Here is a 22,040-nt window from a genome sequence, read left to right as displayed (position 1 = left end):
GTCAAACCCCACCACATCCTAGGCAAGCACCACAACTCGCAGATGGCCTGGGGAGGGATCGTCAAGCCCTTGGACATAGTCCCTGCTGCCCCCATGTTTCTATGTGTTTTAATTAAATGCACTTGAGTCATATCATGCGCGTTTTTTTTAATTAGCTCATTTATTTTTACGTAGATTTTGGAATAAACACGTTTTTACGCAGATTTTCCTCATGGATTTTTCACGCGGTTTATCGAAATCGTCAAGAAATACGTGAAAACTTCGAAAAATCGATTTTAGTTGAAGTCGTTTTGACGCAGATTTCGGGATAATTAGAGATTGCATATTGCCAGGGAACTGTAAAAGTAGGTATACTTATGACATTGTTTTCCTCAAGAAACAATAATAAAACATTTATAACAAATAATAACAAATTATAATTAAAAACTTTCAGAAAGAAATTACTCTCGAACAACATTCGAAAGCTAAAAAGGTGACGAGTGTTTTTCATTCGACTTGAGTCGTTTTTCAGTGTGCTATCGAGCATCCATAATGCCCAAACATCTCGTTATTCTTGTACCTCCTCGATCATACTCGAACGCTGAGTCGTTTTCGAGATCGAATCGAAACCCGTAATGCCAAACATGTTCGACTCGATAGAATTACGTTCGAATCGAGATGCACAATGCCACCCCAGTACAATTTTATGGCCTTCGAATTGGAATGCCGAAACCATTACGATGGCTCTCCAAATATACTCTATATCTATAGCTGAATTGCTGCACAGAGAACCATGGGAATGGAACATGGGATTTGTATGCATGTATCCATTCTCAATGTACACGTTTCAGAAGCTCACGTATTTTAAGTCAATAACGGCGCCGGCCACATCCTTATGGTTATATAGGAAAGGAAAGATTATTAGTTCGACTCTCGTTGCTGCTAGAGACGGAGAACACCTCTGCATCTCCACGATTGTCATGGGATGTGATACTGTATTAGTTATACAAGATATTTTCATCTGGATTCACTTTGTTAAGTGATGCAATCTATGGAAGGGAATTATATGAAACGCAAATAATAACGCGCATTAATTGTACAGAGCAAAACAAAATATCTCGGATCGAGCGACCGTTTTGCTTGCTCATCGAAATACGATCAATCGCGTAGTCAGCACAGAACTAAATACTCGGATATCTCGAAAGTTATGCGTCCGATTTTCTATCCGACCGCACATAATAAAAGTAATAGACGTCTTCTCCGTAACGCGTTAAATTACGAACTAATTTCTCCACTTTTCGACCGTTCCATGCGAATCACGTTCAATCCCACACTCCGCATTTGTCTCGACCAGAGCCAAGAGCAACACAAACGCGCGATCCACCGAAAACCATCGAATAAAATACGCCAAAGCTGCAACAATTCCAGCGCACTTTCAACATTTTATGTCAAAACCGATGAAAAAAAAAACAAATCATTCAATCCGACGCCTTTGACATTACAAGTTAAAAACCGATCAGAAAACGAATCTTTTACGTCGGCACTTCTCCAGAGCGCCTTCGATATATAAACCGATGAGAATAACAAGTCATTCAATTCGGCGCTTTTCCAGAGCACCTTCGACATCACCAGCCGAGACCGATGAAAAACAAATAATGTATTCCGGCACTTTTCCAGAGCGTCATCAACATCGTAATTCGGGACCGATGAGGACAAATTACTTAAACCGGAGCTCTTTCAGAGCATCTTCGACAGCACAAACCGAAACCGATGAAAAATGTCCTAATCACTCCCAACTTTCTAACTTACTACAGGATACATATAGAACAATTCTCGCGCGTAACTGTATTGATCGATTTCTCTTAATCGATTTTATATTTTGTTAACACAATTGTTTCAAAAGCTACAACTGTGATTCTTCATTCTGGCGCAAGATACAATCATCCTTTATCACACCAAACCATTGAATTATCGACAAACTATGTCAATTCAAAACAATAATAAAAAGAATACATCGACGAAGAGAAATCGATCAATACAGTTACGCCCCTATGAAACTAAGCGCGAGAATTATTTCCAAACCTGGCAGGAGCGCTAAAAATGTGGCCCGATTCCGCTATCTTATGAAGCCCGGTCACCCGAAGAAGAAAGAGACAAAGTCATGGCCTGCTATGTAATCGATGATGACCAACGATCAATACACACTAGAAAAGAACTAGGAAATTGAGAAGGATGACCTTAGGAGACCTTTCCGTAAAATTGCGAAAGAAACGACGTCAGATTAGGCGCCCGGTAGTGGCTCGCAACTCGTTTGATGAAACCGTGAACCTTTCGCCGTAGTCATAAGTCAAGCCCGTTGAAGGATCCGTTTGCTTCCGGCATCAAGTAAAGTCCACTACCCGTACAACGATCTGCAGCGAACTCGCACGCCTGCCACCATGGTTGGCGTCTCCTGTGGACTGGCACGTGGCCAACATTAGTTGAAGCCCTCGATGGTGGCTCGCTGCCCGACCGACGACCACTGTGACCACTGATCAAGCCCTCAGTGGAAGTACGCTACGCGACCGGCGTTGATTACAACCCGTTTGAAGGATCATCCAAAGCGCCACCATGGTAAATAATACCAGAATAGCTTTGGAAATTCTTTCATGAATTTCTTCGAAATATATTCTAAGAATTCGGTCAGTACTGGTAAAACGTCCTATCGTTGTAATATGCCCTAATGTTGTGGTAGTGTTAAAATAATAGAGGTGATAAACAGCAGTGGAAGTGATGTGAACGCTTAATGTGAACGAAGGTAAAATCAGTACGTTTTGACAGCTGTGTACCCAACATGATTGGGAACGAGAACAAAAGGAACCGCAGCGATAATCTTCTTCTATGGTTTATAACCTCTCTTGTTAAATTAGTATATTCTGGATATAATAGCATAGAAAACAATTGTGGATCCGCTAAAACTCACCTTTTGTTTGACGAAACTCCATACAAAACAATAAAAAATCAAAACTATTCTAAAAAAGACGCGGCTTTTGAGCCTGCTATAGCGGTAGTGCTAAGGTCTTATTGTTGTGGTATCGCTCTCCGTAAGAAATACAGGCAATACCACAAAAATATGACTGACCTTCAGAAATTATCGCAACGATAAGCAACTGCATTCTTTTATTGTAATAAAAACAAATCAACATAAATTAAGCACTATTGACGTAATATTAACGAAACAACCGTTAAAGAGCACCCTATTCGAATACTAAGAGAAGAGATTCTTGCTGGAAATTCTAGAACAGCGGTTCTCAACCTTTTTCTTGAGAGGTACCCCTTAGAACTTTTGCATTAATTGAGGTACCCCCTCTCGAAAGTAGGCTACCAATCCCCTTGAAAAAATAATTCCGAGGCCTTGGAAGGCAAGCTCCTTTCAGCTTTTTAATTTTTTTAAAGTAGGTTTCCGCGCCTCTTGATTAAAGGCTTCCGAACCTCTTGTAGATAGGCTTCCGAGCCGGTATTCGAGTCACTTAAAAGGAGGCTTCCTTTGCATCTTAAAAGGACGCTTCTGAGCCTCTTGATAGTATGCTGCTAAACCTCTTGAAAGAAGAATTCCGAGCTCCTTGAAGTGAGGCTTTCGAGCATCTTGAAAGGAGGCTTTCGAACCACTTGAAAGTAGACTTCCGAGCCTCTTGAAAGCAGGCTTCCGAGCCTCTTAAAAGGAGGCTTACGAGCTTCTTGAAAGGAGGCTTCCGAGCCTCTCGACAGGAACACTCCAAGCCTCTCGAAAGGAGCCTTCCGAGCCTCTTGAAAGGAGGCTTCTGAGCCTTTTGAAATGCGGCTTTTAAGCCTCTTAAAATGCGGCTTCTAAGCCTCTTGAAAGGAGGCTTGAGGCCTCTTGAAAGGAGGCTTCTGAGCCTCTTGAAAAGAGGTTTCTGAGCCTCTTGAAAAGAGGTTTCTGAGCCTCTTGAAAGGAGGCTTCTGAGCCTCTTGAAAGGAGGCTTCTGAGCCCCTTAAAAGAAGGCTTATGAGCCTCTTGAAAGCAGGCTTCCGAGCCTCTAGGAAAAAGGCTTCCGAGCCTCTAGGAAGAAGGCTTCCGAGCCTCTTGAAAGAAGGATTCCGAGCCTCTTGAAAAAAGGTTTCAGAGCCTCTTCAAAGGATCTTGAAAGGATGCTTCCGAGCCTTTTTAAAGGAGGCTTACGAGCTTCTTGAAAGGAGGCAACCTAACCACTTGAAAGGAGGCTTTCGAACCTCTTGAAGAGAGGCTTCCGAACCTCTCGGAAAGAGGCTTCCGAGCCTCTCGAAAAAAAGCCTTCCGAGCCTCTTGGAAAAAGGCTTCAGAGCCTCTTGAAAGGCAGCTTTTGAGCCTCTGGAAAGAAGGCTTCTGAGCCTCTAGAACGGAGGATTCCGAGCCTCTTGAAAGGATCTTGAAGGAGGTTTTTGAGCCTCCAGAAAAAAAGTCTTTTGAGCTTCTTGAAAGGAGGCTTCCGAGCCTCTTGAGAGAATGCTTCCCAGCCTCTTTAAAGAAGGTTTCCGAGCCTCTTGAAGGAGGCTTCCGATACTCTTGGAAGGACGATTTTGAGCCTCTTGAAAGCGGCTTTTGAGCCTTTTGAAAGGAGCCTTCCGAGCCTCTTGAAAGGAGTCTTCCGAGCCTCTTGGAAAGAGGTTTAGGGGCCTCTTGGAAGGAGGCCTTTGAGCCTTTTGAAAGGAGGCTTTTGAGCTTCTTGAAAGAAGGCAACCTAACCACTTGCAGGAGGCTTCTGAAGTGCCCAGGAGGCTTCCGAGCCTTCTGAAAGGAGGCTTACGAGCTGCGAAGGCCCCCTTGAGCTGCTTGGAAGAGGGCTTCCGAGAAGTGTGCTTCTAATCCTCTTGCAACGAAGCAAACGAGCTTTAGTGAAAAAAAATCATTTTGTTCATTCGACGTTTTGTTCGTTTGATCTTGTGTTCCGCTGCTCTTCATACATTGTTCTGATTGTGGAAGGCAGGAAGGCAGGTTTTATTGATCACATTGCATATTATATACAATATAGATTTTTGAAATAAAAAATACATAATTATCAATACTTTATCAATGAGATTTGATTGGAAATGTAATACGTCCGCCATTACGCAATTTTGTCCGAGGTACCCCCTAGGGCCAGCGAAGGTACTCCCAGGGGTACATGTACCCCAGGTTGAGAACCGCTGTTCTAGAAGAAGTACTGGAGAAATTTACTAGGGAATGGTGTTTCCAATGTTATCCGAAGGAATCTATCTATCTATCTATCTTCTATCTTCTATCTTCTATCTTCTATCTTCTATCTATATCTATCTATATCTATCTATCTATATCTATCTATATCTTATATATAAAAATGAAATGGTCTGTGTTCGTATCCGCATAACTCGAAAACGGCTGGATGGATTTTTTTCATTTCTTCAGCAGAAACATTCGTTATAGTTTCCGACGGGTTTATATGATATTTCCTAATGCGAAAATTACGAGTAAAGTTGAGCAAATCGTAAAAAACTAAAATTAGGAATCGTAAGGAAATTTTGCATGGGCAGCTAAAAACGCGCATATTCGCCTACTATGCAGGACAACGTCTGCCGGGTCGACTAGTCTTATATATAAAAATGAAATGGTCTGTGTTCGTATCCGCATAACTCGAAAACGACTGGATGATTTTTTTCATTTCTTCATCAGAAACATTCGTTATAGTTTCCGACGGGTTTATATGATATTTGATAATGCGAAAATTACAAGTAAAGTTGAGCAAATCGTGAAAAACTAAAATTAAGAATCGTATGGAAATTTCGCATGGGCAGTTCACAACGCCCATTTTCGCCTACTATGCAGGACAACTATGCCGGGTCAACTAGTATATATATAAAAGTCAATGTTTGTATGTATGTTCCAGCATAACTTCTGAACCCATTGACCGATTTCAACCAAATTTGGAACACACATTCATTATTTTAAGGAGACGACGATAGGGGGGTTAGGGATGCTCTTTGGAAAAGGGGGAGGGTGTGGGGGGAGGGGTATTGCTAAGTTATTGATCAACTCAGTGTACCTTTTGAACCCCTTGGCCGATTTCAACCAAATTTGGAACACACACTCTTTATCTTAAGGAGATGACGATAAGGGGGTTAGGTATGCTCTTTGGAAAAGGGGGAGGGTGTGGGGGGAGGGGTATTGCTTAATTATCGATCTACGCAGTTTAAATTCTGAACACCTTGGTCGAATTCGACCAAATTTGGAACACAAATTCCTTATCTTGAGAAGGGGATGATAGGGGGTTAGGCATGCTCTTTGGAAAAGAGGGAGGGTGTGGGGGAGGCGTATTGCTTAGTTACCGAACAACTCAGTGTAAATTCTGAACCCCTTGACTGATTTCCAACAAATTCGGAACACAAATTTTTTGTCATAAGGAGACGACGATAGGAGATTAGGGATGCTCTTTACAAAAGAGGGAGGGTATGGGGGAGGGGTATTATTTAGCAATCGATCAACTCAATGTAAATCCTGAGCCTCATGACCGATTTGAACCAAATTTGTATCAAATATTGTCTGTCCTAAGGAAGCGATTTTAGTGGATGTGGTTAAGTAATTTTAAAAGGGGGGGGGGTGTGGGTGAGAGGGTATTGGTTAGTTATCGATCAATTCAGCATGACTTCTGAACCCATTTATCGATGTCCACCAAACACATAATATCTGTCTAAGGAAGACTATATCTGTCTTTGTTGCGAAACGATTTGATGCTTGCAAGAAATGTTATTAAAGGAATATTGAATCTTGGGAAATTCAATTTAACACGTAAAAGAATAACATCAATATCAATAATGAGCATTTTTGTTTTCTGCATAACTTTGCTTCCAAACGACCAATCGCTTCGCAACAACAACTGCCTTCCAGCTTAAGAAGTATTCTATGTAGCCAATGCGTTGATTATATAAAAATAGTTCATGGGCCACCTCACGGAACGGTATTTCACATAAGGGTCGGTTTTCACAGTAATTTCCATACAAACTTTAAATTACATGTGCACAGTCAAATTACATCCAAATTACTTCAAAATTTAGGAGGATTATTAAAATGGCGAATGCAATCGTTTAAGCATCGGGGGGCAAAAAAGTCAAAATTTGAATCACTCTAATGCCCCGTGAAAAGCAATGATTAATGTGTTTCTTTCTGAATGGTGGATGTGATTGCTTCTTTAAAAGTAGGCATTTGCCCGGAATAAGGCAATGGTGGGTGTGATACCTTCTTTAAAAATATGCGTTGCCCGGAATATGGCATCGATGAATGTGTTTCCTTCTTTAGAATATACGTTTGCCTGGAATAAGACATTTCAAACCCACGATCCTTTCTTCAAAATCAGTCAATGTTTCCAAAAGCCTTATTTTAATCAACTGATAAAATATCAATAAGTAAACACAATTACCCTGTTGACCAATTGGTTTTATCATTTTCGGATTGTAAAAGAAAACTGCGAACCAAACTGGCAATTCCGAGCAAGGCCGGGTACATAAAGCTAGTACCTGATATAATTTTCGAATTGTAAAGTTTTGGAAAAAAATACCAAAGAATTCCAAGAAACCTTTCCAACATTGCATTTTGTTTTATAGAAAAAATGCAATCTAAAATTTTAAAAGACAGAATCGTCGTCTTCGGCCAGCTCTGCTGAAATCAATAGAAAGTTGAAAGGTCATAAACACCCTTTGCACTCTTTATGTCCGCCCCGAACTGCTGGTTCAGTCGCTACACGAGAAAATTCACCAAACACCCGGACCTAGACATGACTGCCCAGAATCAATTTGGATTGACAGTACAGAATTTTGTACCATTTTGACCATCTTCAAGCGGCAGACCAGGAAGAGCATTTACCCAACCCAATAATGGTTATGCAGGAACTGGTTGAGAAACTGCCGGGGCCTATGAGAATGGACTGGGCCACTTTCAAGGGCCAACCACGGAGGACTACGGTATCAACCTTTGGCAAATTCATGGCTAAGCTCGTTAGCGCCGCTAGTGAGGTCAGCTTTAAGCTCCCAAGACTCTTAAGAGAAATACACGCGGAGAAACAGCAGCGACCAAGAGAAAAAGCTAAAATCCAAGCCCACTCTACTGAAGCAACTTCACCCCATAAACCAGTTACCGGAGATGCACTCAAACCAGCAAAGGTGTGTGTAGTTTGTGAAAGCGAGGGCAACAGAGAGGCTGACTGCTCCAAGTTCAAAAACCTTGACTTGAATGAGCGGTGGAAATATGTGCAGAACCGGAGTCTTTGTCGAATATGCCTGAATAACCATGGTAAATGGCCTTCGAATTTTCAAAATTATTTGCTGTGTACCTGTGTTTGCACGAAGGTTCACAAATGACTATGCTAGTGGATAAGATTGCGAAGGAACTTGGTGTTACCGGCCCAAGAAAACCGGTTACCCTACAGTGGACAGGCAACGTGAAATGCAATGAACAAAGATCGGAAACAGGGAACTTAGAAATAGCTGGCAAACACAGTAGAGTGCACTACGAATCACGCAATGCGCGTTCTTCTTCCGGTGCAGCGTTTGAATTACAAGCAGATGACATCACGCTTTCCACGTGAAGAAGATAGAAGATTACGATCTAGTACGATCGAAGCTCTTGATCGGAATGGACAATCTTCGTCTCGAGGTTCCGCTGTGGTTGCTTGAGGGAGGATCGTTTGATCCTATATCAGTTAAGTGCCGATTAGGTTGGGCAGTCTATGGAGCATCAAAAAAAACGCTGCCGAGAGTGAGTGTTAACTTCCACACGTATTAACAGCTTCGAGATTATTTCACGCAGGAAGAAAACGGAACTACTAATCCAGGAAGGACGATTGAGTCAGACGAGGACCAAAGAGCGAGGCAATTACTGGTGGATACAACGAGGCGTACAGAAACTGGTTTCGAATCTGGTCTCCTATGGAAAGTTGTTGATCCGGAGCTCCCGAATACGTATCCAATGGCCATTCGTCGAATTAAAGTATTGGAGAAGAAGCTGATAGGAAATATTGCGTTGATGCAGCGACTTCACGAGCAATTATGCGACTACGAGCGGAAGATCTATATACGCAAAGTCAGCCAGTCAGAAGCGACCTCCATCGATCCGCGGAGGACTTGGTTTTTACCAAGATCCTTACAACGACAGAAGCCCGCGAATGGAGATGGGTTCCCCCCGGTTTAAATACGGCAGATCTCACCACTAAGTGAAAGAATGGACCAGATTTCTCGCCGGACACTCCTTGGTTCGACGGACCGTCGTTTCTTCACCAGCCGCAGGACTACTGTCCTCAGCAAGCGCAATCAATAACCACCATCGAAGAACTATTTAAAAGCTATCTAAAACCATTCTACGGTTGCATCGTTAATCGACCCTTCACGGTTTAGCCAATGGTTTCGTCTGCAATGAACGATGGAGCTCGTACTCCGATTCATCAATAACCTACGATGTAAACGAAGCGGGTTTTCACTACGACTAGACGTTCTCCGCCAAGACGAACTGAAGCGTGCTGAAGAAGAACTCTGGAAGGTAGTACAGGGTGATGCCTTTCCAGAAGAAATTGCCGTCCTTTCGGAAACTTAAGGTTCTCCTGATGCGCGTCACAGGCGCGTAAGTAAATCCAGTCCAATCTACAACAATTGGCCTTTCCTAGACGAACGTGGAGTATTACGCCTTCGCGACAGAATTGGTGCTGCTACTTTCGCACCAGCCGAAGCTAAGTACCCTGCGATTCTTCCGAGGGAACATTTAATCACTATCCTGATTACAAACTGGTACCATCGTTTCGCCACGCCATCCAATAAACCGTCGTCAACGAGATGAGACAACGCTTCGAAACCAATAAGTTGCGCGCCTTGGTCGAAAAGGTCCCAAAAAACTGCATGGTATGCCGAAATCAGAAAACAGCTCTAAATCCTCCCGCCATGGCACCGCTTCCAGTGGCTCGTTTACAACCATTCGTTCGACCATTCAGTTTCGTTGGGGTGGACTACTTCGGACCAATTCTGGTCAAAGTAGGGAGGAGCCAGGTAGAGCGATGGGTGGCCCTCTTCACCTGCCTCACGGTTCGCGCTGTGCACTTGGAGGTGATGTACAGCCTATCCTCTGAATCCTGCACCATGGCAGTACGACGACGCTAACAAGGAACTGCAGAGAGAAGAGATCGCAAGACGAAATAACACTCTTGCCAGCACGTTCACCACCGGAAAGAATCGATGGTATTTTATACCGCCGCCCATAGGGGGGGGGGGGGTGCTTGAGAGACAAGTCCATGTTTAGAGGTACCAAAAATTATAAGTAACAAGAAACAAAAGTAGTACGAATGATACTAATAGCTCATTTTCAGTTTTTAGCTTACTATTATCCAATCAACGGTTTTCTTAAAAAAGTTTGCAAGACTTTCCCTCCACAACAAGCCTGCTTTTACTACTAAACAGCTATGTATTGGTATGGAAGTGGATAACAATAGAAAACAATTTTTAGCTTTTTTCACACGATCCCGGCAGAACTGACGATCATAAGTTATTACTACCAACCAAGACACAACTGACTTGAACAAAAGTTGGGAAGCAACTGAAGAGTTTCCTTTTGGAAGAATGTCCTAAGGAAATTCTGAAGAACTTCTTGTCGAACGATCAGCATATAATATGAAACAAACCTCATATACTAAGTATTTTATTTAAAGTTTACTTATTTGCACAATTTTATTTATTTGTCAATTTTTTCCAGGATGTAAATTTTGTTAATTTTTTTTCTTACGAAACGCAAGCTTCATTTTGAATTACCAACAAAATTATCAGGCAAGACATTCATCAAACATTTACCACAAAAAACTACGCCTCATCAATTACCGAGTGAGTCGAAAACAACCACGACTGGTGTACCGGATTACACCAAATAAGGATTAGGTCAATTTGATAATTAAGTCTCACATACACTTTTTCCCATCTTGATCATAATTCCGGTGAAAAAGTGCAAAAATAATGGGCCTGATTGCAATTTCACGGAACATTTCCACTTCTCCCTGGTATCGAAGTTCCATCGGTGCGATGGCTGGCTTTCGGCAGCCAGCATTTTCCCCCATCGCATCGGCTACGCTCTGGGCTGGCTGGAAGTTTAACGCGGCGAGGCCACATGGGCCGTAATATCCCACGGGAGAGGGAATGGAACCAGAAAAGCCAAGCACCAGCATTGTGGCAGCGCGCGGTTGAGCAGGGAAGCAAAGGAAGACCTCCCGAAAGACCAAGCCGATTCAACTTCACCAACCGACCAACCAACACACCAGATGCCAGATAAAGGAGGCAGCGAGCTTTGCGAAAATCAAGAGGAACGAGCGCGTTTAAAAGCCGTTTGTAGATTTCTCCTGATCCGGACCGGTGGTAGGGTAGAGTAAAATAGCAGCACCGTCTTGGAACCGAATCAATTATGGAACTTTATTAGGTGAAGAGTCGCATTTGTGTAATCCGATGGCAATCCTAATTCGATTAAGTAAATTAACGATGATTCGCAGAGCCACCCTATTCACAATCCGAGATTCCTATGTTTGTAAGAGGAGATTTTCATGCGAACAGCTTGGACGACTTATTTATGCTGGAGCACACAACATCGTTCACCAAGTGGCGCGCTTTGTCGTTTGGGCTTCGGTTTCCAAGCTGGCAAAGCTCTGACTACGGTAAGGAAAATATCGTTTTGCTTGTCTCACGAGATTGGCATCGCACAGAGGCGGCACGGCTTCCGGTACGCGCGTTCAATGGTTTTTTTTTCAAGACTGCCCGAGACGCGGAGGCCAAAATACGTTGGCTTGGGCCGTCTAAGGAATGTATTCTCAGACTGAAAAAAAAATCAAAGGAAATCCTCATAATCGGGTACTAAGCACTCGAACGGAAGGAAATAATTCAATGATTATTCAGATTCTTCATACCGAACATTTACTGCAGGATCAGTGTTCAATGATAACCCTTGTCAGTTGTATTGTATATCCTTTTATTCGATAAATTTCCTCTAATTACTTCATGCTTTTGAATTTATTTCTCTCTCGAATCAATGAGAAAAGCAAATGACCGATTACTGTAAAATTATGGTGTGATATTAGAAACTACTTTGGTGCCGGTTGTCCTCATCAATTATTTCTGCTCGGGAAACGACTGAAGAACTGATGACACTTGGTGGTGGCATACAAACACGAAGATCTTAGAAGCGGAACTCGAAATTAACGCACCGCCTTTTAAAGCTGATGGTAGATTCCACTTACCATATACCTAATAAGATATGTTACTAGGGTGAGGCTGTAGCGCAAATTCTTCTGTATGTTCAACATTAAAAATCCATGGCACGTTCATGGCTCAAACGTATTTGAGTCACTTGAAAACCGTATGTTTCTCGATCAATCGATTGTATTTTTTTATTTGCTCAACATTTTGACATTTTGGTAAGCAAGTTGGAATTGACACCTGCCCATAATTTTAATTAATTTTAATTTAAGACATTTTTGCCATTTATTGGGATCGTGATCGGAAACGACATAGCTTTCGTAGATAAAGATAAGAAAAGCATGTCAATTTTCAGGGGTTGTATAAAGTCTGAGAAAATTAATACCATTTTGCGAAATAAAAATAAAACTGAGAAAAATGTAAGCGATCAAACTCAGTCGTCGATTTTTGCCCATTTTTTTCTTTTTAATTGTTAGATTTAATTTAAATTGAAGTCGACGCAATGCTATAAGAAAACATTGATTTTATGTTTGAATCCCTTTTATTAACTTCCGTTAGCAGAACAAGTCGCCGCCCGGCTGATGGCCCACCATTAATGGATGGCTTTTCACTCCCTGTTTTGTATTTCATCTTTAAAAATTGAACATAATCAATAAATCTTTTGTGCAAAATTTCAACTGCGTATTTTTCACACAACCGACAATAAAATTTCCCGCCCTAATCACGATCTTCAAAAATGTGAGATAAAATACATATTCGAAGCATAGAAGTAAATTGAAAAAAGAATTTGTGTTTTCTGGAAGGGATGCACTCTAACGCTCATTCATATGTAGGTCCTCATCCTTGCTAGGCTTGCAATGTCCCTGTGTGCGATATCTTGGAATGTTGAATGGGCAATAAAATACAAAATATGTTGGCTGGCTGGCTGCTGTAAGCCAAAGCCAAACCCCAACTTCTCGCTTTTATAGGTGACTGCTGCTACTGCCGCCGCTATCATCCCTAGCATTGCGCGCGAGAGATGCCAGCGAAGGAAGCACAATCTCCTCCGGATGAGGCTTACGTCGCACCGGTCGTCGTCGTCCAAGCTTTGGAAGATTGTGTCCCCAAATATAAGAAGATTAGGATGCAGACCTTTTTAGGTGAAACTATTTTGCTGCTGTTCGGAGTTTGATATCGAACCAACCACGGAACGAGGGATGGGACAGTCAGGAATTTCGGCCATGGAACAAATGAGCCTGCCGGAGGATATTAAATTTGTAGTAAAGTTATTCGGAAGATGTTTACATAATTGCACTAAGTAAGGATTAAACGTAAAAAATAAACAGAAAATAAGCGCTCAACGCATTGAATGAAAAGTTGTAGATTTGGTAAGTAATTAAATCTGAATTGAATTTAATTAAGGGATTTTCAGCCCCCAGCTAGCTCAGTTCCTAAAGGACAAGCTGAATGCTGCACAGGCACATCTATAGTGCCCATGCTAGTAATGTATAATTTCCAGTAAAATTTGATTAAAATGTGTTTCAGTATTAAAAGTATTAATCATACTGAAACGAATCAAACGAAACAAAATCAAAATGAGAATATGCATCTATTGGCCGGAATTAAATTGAGAGAATAAAATCAGAATAATAAGCGTATCGAAGCTATTTTAGCAAATCATTTTCATATAAAACAAACACTTCTAAGCTTCAATGGTTAAGCAAAACAGTGCACTTACCATCGTTCCAGCAGCCCCATATCCGGGTCGAGTCTGTTGGTAAAAGGTAAAATAGATAACATTCATCACACATTAATGGAATTTGAAATAGTAGGATTACAATAATGCATACATGATGAATATGATTTATGGAAAAGTAGATATGACCTTAGACTCGTTTCACTTAGATGGAAAATTTAGTGCTTTTTTTAAATCTTCGCAGAATATTTGAAAATCGTTCTCTGGCAGATAATGACCTATTACATAATTGAGTCCTAAAGACCTATCTGATCGAACTAAATCGAACTTAGTTGAATTCTGTTAATAGTCCGTAAAAAAGATATAATTGTGTTTGAGACATTTTAGGAAATATTTCAAGCTGAGAAACGTCCTTTTCTGAAAGGGCAACCTTTCAGAACGAATGAACCATCAGCCCAAAACGTCTAGTCAATATATTAATAGCAAAAAGTTTAGGAGCCTGTGGAGTGGAATACACTGCTAAGGCGTTTGGAATCATATATCAGCTAATTTTATAAGTCGAACTTCCGAAACGACTCTACCGACTCTACCCATAATTCCATTACCCCGAAGGCCACAAGCCCGAACGCCACAACCTCGAATGAGTCACTACCCGGAATGCTATTACCCCTAATGGGACACTACCCCGAATAAGCCAGTACCCCGAATTAGTCATTAATACAATTACACAATAACTGGAACCGGGATTGAGTAATATAGCATGTATGAGTGAGAAAAAGTGAGTGAGTGAGTGAGTAAACAAAGGTGAGTGAGTGAGTAAGAGTGAGTGAGTAAATAAGAGTAAGTGACTGAGTAAAAGTTAGTGAGTGAGTGAGTGTGTGAGTAAGAGGGAGTGAGTTAGTAAGTAAGTAAAAGTGAGTACAAGAGTAAAATTGAGTGAATAAGTAAGATAGAATGAGCGATTAAGAGTGAGTGAGTGGTATGAATGAGCGAGTGAGAAGCTTCTAGGAGTGAGCCAGTGGGCAAGAGTGAGTTACAAGGAGTATTTTTTTTTCTTCCTAAACAATGGAGGGGGAATCTGCTCAACAGACATCCTGGGTTGACCAGGAAGTGCGGGGTTAGGGATCACCGAGGGAGGCAGGACTACATCCCCGACCCGCTAAACCGTTTCCATTGCCGCCAAGCCCATAGTCCCTTCGGTACAACCAGAAAGTAATGCTTCAAAGGGGAGCCAATGCACAACGCACCCTCGAGGTTAGCTGCGTGTCCTTGCAGCACCGAACATCGTAACTCGCTTTTTTAGAAGAACATCATGGTATCGTGCCAGCGCGTTGCCGACTTTCAAGGTGGCCTTACCACACCCTATGTCCTCGGAAGGTGGGAAGGATCGACTTCACGCCTGCTTCCCTTTGCACGACTGGTATCAAGAATGGTGATGCCGCGTGCACCCCACCCGAGTAGCACACTTGTCACATACCAGTTACTGTGACTCATATGCGACCAAATCCAGTCACATTGGAGTTACTGCAACTTAATCGATCTGAACTGTGCTACTAGGGCAAATTGACCTTTGTGCGATAGGGCCTATTCGCCAGCACACAGAGGGACTTGCTGACGCGAGGCCTACGCCTGCCCCAGCCTTGACGAGGACCCCTTTCCGTCCTCGGGCTCGGAACCCGCCCGGTTGACCGACGCCGCGAAAGCGACGATACCATGGGCATACCGACCATCCCACTTTGACGCTCCCTAACTTGACTACCTTGGAGGCGTCCGCTGCAGATAGCCGAACCAATGCTACCTGCGTCCCTGCCGGACCTTTCCGTAGCCGAACGGCTGCGGTGGGCGCCTCCACTTCACACTGTCGCCGCAGTGCCGTGACGAGCTCTTCGACTTCGGTGATCTCGTCCAGGTCTTTAACCCTTAGATTCACCTCCGTCGTGAGTGCCCTCACTTTGACCGTCTCGCCTAGGACTTCCTCCGCCAATTTCTTGTAGGCGGCGCCCTTTTGCGAGACGCCCCGCTTCAGCTCGAGGATCATCTCGCCCATCCGGGTACGTCTTATTCGACATACGTCGGCGCCGAGTTCACCGAGCTTGACGTCACTCCTCATCGCCTTCAAAACATCCGAGTACTTAGCCTCGTCCGCCGTGAGTTACAGGGAGTTACAAGGAGTAAGCCAGTGAGCAAGAGTGAATGAGAAGGAGTAAGCCTGTGAGCAAGAGTGAGTGAGAAGGAGTAAGCCAGTGAGCAAGAGGGAGTGAGAAGGAGTACACAATTATGACAGCTCCACCCCTTTACCCCGAACGCCATTATCCCGAAGACCACTACCGCCACTCTTCTAATTAACTTTAACAGTCATTCCTGTCAATATGACCTGGAAAAGTCCTATTCTACGAAATGGAGTAAGAGCGCATTTTTCCAATGGAACGCGTTTTCCCGGTATATTGCTCACTGGCTTACTCCTTCTCACTCACTCTAGCTCACTGGCTTACTCCTTCTCACTCACTCTAGCTCACTGGCTTACTCCTTTTCACTCGCTCTTGCTCACTGGTTCATTCCTAGAAGCTTCTCACTCGCTCATTCATACCACTCACTCACTCCTAATTGATCATTCTAACTTACTTATTCACTCAATTTTACTCATGCACTCACTTTTACTCACTTACTAACTCACTCCCTCTTACTCACACACTCACTCTTATTCACTCACTAACTTTTACTCAGTCACTTACTCTTATTTACTCACTCACTCACCTTTGTTTACTCACTCACTCACTCACTTTTACTCACTCATACATGCACTATTACTCATGCACTCACTCTTGCTCACTAACTTCTACTCGCTCACACTTACTTTTACTTGCTTTGTTGCTTTTACTACAGCGACCAAGGAACAACTTCAACCTAGTTGCTCTTGTAGCCATGCTGACGTGGACCGCAATTGCCTCTCACTCTCAGCATTGTGCATGAGAACCTACCCTACTGGACTATTGAACGGTGTCATATGAAGTGGAACGGGATCTTACGGAGTGAGAATACTTAGTTCTATTTTGCATTGAAACAGTCCCGGTTCCAATTATTGTTTAATTGTATCAATGACTAATTCGGGGTTGTAGCGTTCGGGGTAGTTGGTAATTCGAGGTAATTGAATTATGAGTAATGGAATTATGGCTAGTGTCGTAGAGTCGGAATAACAGTTAAAGTTAATTAGAAAAAAATCAAAGCTGTTGGTTAAACAGAATCTGTTATGCATTTATCTAAGTATCTCTTTTTTTATTCTTTGCAAAGATTGTTATTTTGCGATTCATCAATACTGTTGGTGTTAAACATAATAATAGAATACTACAGATTCGTAATATTTTCGGGGTAATTGCCTTTCGGGGTAATGGATTTCGGGCTAGGTGAAACTGGGGTAATATGCACCCCCGGGGCAAAACGACCTTTTGACGTTTTAAAGGACATTTTCGGCAGATTTTCAGGAGTGCTTACAGCAGCGCATGTAGTTCGAAACTCGAACTACGAATCAAGCAGTAAACATTCTTGAAAGTGAGCCTTAAACACGACAAAAAAGCCATAAGATTGTTTTGCCCCGGGGGTGCATTTTACCCCAGTTTACCCTAGTGTCCCCTTCGGGGTAATGGCGTTCAGGGTACTAGCATTCGGGGTAATGGGTGGAGCCTACGAAACTATTCATTTAAAAAATATAAATTAAAAAACTTTTTAGTTGAAAAAAACTGGCGCGTCCAAGAATTAGATACATAACTATTAGATTGATATTTGAGCTATAAATCCAGTAGAAGCATAAGTACTAGACCACTAGTGGCGCTGTAGTCATTTAAAATATTTTGCCAAATTATGCTCCAACAAGCGTCAATTGGCCATAATGTATGCATCATGTTGTAGTGCATTTTTGGTTTCATCGCCAACATCGGTTTGACACTTGTAGTACCGGTACTTTGGCTGCCAGGTCAAAGTAACCTAGATATTAGTCAAGCGAAAAGGAATGACAATAGGGCACTGCACGGACTGCTTTGTCTCTTTCTCGCTGCAAACAAATTAGAAAACAACAAGGCCAGTAAACGTCAAAATTTATAAAGAACGAAAGAGAAAGACATCTTTCCGTGCAGTGCACTATAGCAATCTTATACTTTAGGATCAAAGGGGCGTATTGGTCGATTTCTCTTCATCGATGTTTTCTTTTTATCAATGCAACGAATTTCAACAGTATACCTTAGATTAAATGATTTTGGGTGATAAAGGATAGTTGCAATTTGCACCAGAAACACCAATCAGGGTTGAAACTTTTGATTCTGTTGAATTATTAACGATAGAGGAAATCGGTTTAGAGAAATCGATCAATACAGTTCCCGAGCAGACGAAAATAGCTCACTAATATCAGATCTTGATTAGATAGCAAAATGAGATATAAATAGATATGATTGATATAAGAGATAAAAGATCAGATGACAATATTCATATTTTGCACCAAAATATCATGAGGAAATCAAGTTATGTGCAATTGGCTCGTTCTTATCCATAGCAAATCTTGATATGTATAGGGGAGACTGGGTAGACTTGATCCCCTTTTCTGATTTCCGATGTATCACAGCCAAAAATAAATAAACATACGCGATTTCCACACAGACTCTCTAAGAAATATAGTATTTAACTTTACTGATGTATGATAGTCCTTAAATTATTGTTGTTATGGATACACAATAATTTTTTTAGAGTGTTGTCAAAAATCTACTTTTAAAATATTCGGGGGAAATTGATCCCTCTCCAAAAACTTGCTTTGATAAAATTAGAAAGGTGCCCTCAGATTTTTTAAATATTTTTCCTTCAAAATACGAGTCATTTTCGAATTGCATGATTTTTGTTTGAACGATTTGAACGATTTTTGTTATTGAATTCGACAGCACATGCAATTTTTAAATTTGGGAAGACTTGATCCCCTTTCTATGATATCTACGCAATAAATAATTTTTCCTGCCAAAACTTCATCAAATCTGTCAAATCTACAAAAAATTAGAAGCCTGAGAACAGATTTATATTTTTTTGAATTTTTTCGCCAAATTTTTGTATGGGTGACTAATGGGGGATCAAATGTCCCCATATTGAGGCAATAACTTCAAATCCAAATATCCTAAAATTTTGATGGAATGTTGACATTTTCATCAGTACAAAGCATTAAGCACATTTATGGCTTTGTGCTGTGAAAAAACGAAAGCATTTGGTCATTGTTATGAAAAGTTATTCAAATTTTTCGTGGCCAATAAAAAAATCTTTAGGACGGTCAAAACATACAAACCGCCCTGCAGAATAAATAAGGTTGTCAATCCAAAAAATAACTCACCACATAAAGGTCATTTGTCTAGAGGATCTATACTAAAAATACGCTAGAACAAAACTACTTTAGTTCTCGATAAAACAGGGGGTGATCAAGTCTCCCCGGGGATCAAGTCTACCCACCTTCCCCTAGAGGTGTGCGCCGTCCCGAAAATCGACGGCGTCTGTCACAATTTTGGTCGGCGGCGGCGTTCTCGGCGTCACGCCGAAAGCTAAGGAGGGCCCCACTGGGTGTTATACATGTTATGTTATGTCCGTTGTCTCATGCTAGGTATTCAAGCGTTCAATCTGTACGACCTCTGGTCGAAGACGGTATTTCTGTCTTACGATAAACGGTTCGAAATATCAACGAAAAAAAGATTGGAGTTTTGTAGCAATTTCTTTGGATTTCTATAGATGATTGTTTCTATTGTCCATAAGAAATTCTTCGGAAGCTCAATGGAAATATATAAAAAAGTGGAAGGGTTGTGTGGCCGTAAATCATTTGGCGGAAAGCCATTCGGCCGATTAATACGTTAAGTCGAAAATTATCAATGGAACGAAACAATTATGGAACAGAAAATATGAGAGAAAACGAAAAAATGTCATTTTGCCAAAGCTACATACGACCAAATTGGTAATTTGACCGAAAAAGCACTATTCCCTATCACGTCGTTTGGTTGAAATGGTCGTTTGGCCGAGTAGGATATAAGGCCGGCAATGTCGTTTGACCGCCATTTGACAGAAAATGTCATTTGGTCCAAAAGCCCTTTCTACCAAAACGGGTCCAAAAGAACACCGAGATCATTGAGAATTTAAGATTTGCCTTAAAAAGTAGTTTTAGAGCAAACATTTGCAGCAGTTTATATTTGAAGTGACTGACTTTTTTCACGGTGACTATCGTATGGCTTGTGCTTCCTTACATTTTAGGTAAATTTTTTTATAACATGTCGGCAGGCTGTCTATTGAATAAAGTGCCGTAATAATTGAAAATGAAAAAGTGGTGTGATGGCACACCTCTCTAAAGCCGCAATGGCATTATATTCAATTTCAACTAGCTGCATCGTGAACTCTCCAGTAAACAAACACGATTACGGAGGAGTTTTGGCAAAAAATAGTTTCTATTTTTAGTATTCGCGACTGTGCCGGGAATACCATCCGCAACTTTATTTATTTCTTATTGAAAAAATGTTCAACGTTGTTGGTTTTGAAGCATTGTCTAAGGGGCATGCCTCTTTTGGCTATGTCGTTAGTGTTAGTGATGTTAGTGAAACGCGAGATAAAACTTAGTCAAATGTTTAACTAGATTGAAAAAATGACCCTAGACAAATCAGTTTGCTAACTGAGCAGAAGGTGATACATAAATTATCTGTTCCAACAGAATAAAACGGAATTTCATTATATGTTTTTGCTTCAATACGCTTCTATTTTTATATAAACGGCAATAAATTTTGCTCATGTTTTTCAGACAGTGCACCACGATGCAATAATGGAATAAATTTGTGTGAATAATAGTTGAAAAACTAAATAAAAACGTAGCTCACATAAAAGAAAGTAATGAAAGGTAACCGACATGTAAAATAAACCTAAATTAACAAAAAATGTCTGGCTGTGCATTCATATTCAACTTCAAATTGAGTTTGCTGATTGACATTGGCTTTTCGATTACTATCAACAGCCGTGAATATCTCCTTATTTACAATTTCAATCCCGCTTCGTCTCTAATTTCCTTACGTTAAAAAAATGGTGACGCGGGCGCTTGATCGTAAATTCAAATGAACAATCGCTCACTTTGAGCGATTGATTGTTTATCCTCTCGAAGGATGTACAATAGAACAAGCTATGTAAATGCGAATACTGTTGTATAGAAGTTGCATAGATCACATCGCTTTCCATAATGAATCCCGATCTACGTGACTGATTACCCCACCCAACTAACACAAATTCCTTCCCGTGCTAATTGTGGAGATGCAGAGGTTTTCTTGGTCTCTAGTAGCAACAATAACCACACATTAACATTCCCTCGCTTTCCCAACTGACTGTAAGGACTTGGCCGGCGCCGTTATTGATCAACATTTGCGAGCTGCTTAAACGTGCACTTCGAAAAAAGATGGTAAATCCCACCTACTAAGTATTCATTGGATTGAAATGCAATTTGCACCAGTTCTGATAAAAAACGGAGTAGCAACCATTGATATGTACAGTAGGTCTAAGCTATAAGCCTTTCTACCAAACGAGAATTTCGACCTTTTCGACCAAATGACGTTTTTGACGTTAATAAATAAAACTGTCGGCCAGATAGGTTTTGCCCTAATGATTTGTTCGGGCAAATGACATATTCGGCCAAACATCTTTGGGCCTTCTGGATTTCGGGCAAATGGCACTACCTGTCGTTTAACCAAAAGTCATTCGACAAAAAGCCATTTATTCGAATGGCACATGATTAAATAACCAAATTCCATTTCGTCGAATTAAAGGTTTGTCTTAAATGGTATTAGGACGAAAATGGTTCGACCAGAAATGGGATTTGGCTGACAACGACAAACAGCCGAAAGGCACAATCGGCTGAACTCGAAATTTGATCGAAAAGTTGTTTGCCTCGACAGTTCATTTGGACGAAATGGTCGTTTGGCTGAAAAAGTAATTTGATCGCATAGATCACTTGACCGAAAATACCGTTTTATAGAAATGGTTGTTTGGCAGAAAGAACCATTTGGCCCGAGATTGTCCTTCCTGCATAACAACCGTTTAGGTCAATCGGCATTTCTTGTGAAATGACCTATTCGGCTCAACGGTTTTTTTTTTGGCAAAATGATAAATTCAGCCGAACAACATTTTCGGCCGAATGCCCGTTTGGCGA

General features: G+C 41.4%; 1 protein-coding gene across 2 annotated transcripts in view; it reads right to left on the bottom strand.

Moving 5' to 3' along the window:
• The window catches only part of LOC134224399 (band 7 protein AGAP004871-like), a 190,616-nt gene that overhangs the window by 124,407 nt on the left and 44,169 nt on the right, over positions 1-22,040 (bottom strand). Inside the window, exon 2 of one of the 2 annotated variants that reach the window (XM_062703718.1) lies at positions 13,895-13,927. The exons of the other annotated variant lie outside the window; for it this stretch is intronic. Coding sequence (XP_062559702.1) covers positions 13,895-13,927 — 33 coding nt within the window. The remainder of the gene's footprint in view (positions 1-13,894; positions 13,928-22,040) is intronic. 2 annotated transcript variants of the gene reach the window in all.

This window comes from Armigeres subalbatus, chromosome 3, assembly GCF_024139115.2.
Source record: "Armigeres subalbatus isolate Guangzhou_Male chromosome 3, GZ_Asu_2, whole genome shotgun sequence".
In the NCBI taxonomy this organism is placed as follows: domain Eukaryota; kingdom Metazoa; phylum Arthropoda; class Insecta; order Diptera; family Culicidae; genus Armigeres; species Armigeres subalbatus.
The sequence above is the reverse complement of the archived record's forward strand: the minus strand, read 5'-3'. Positions and strand labels throughout refer to the sequence as shown.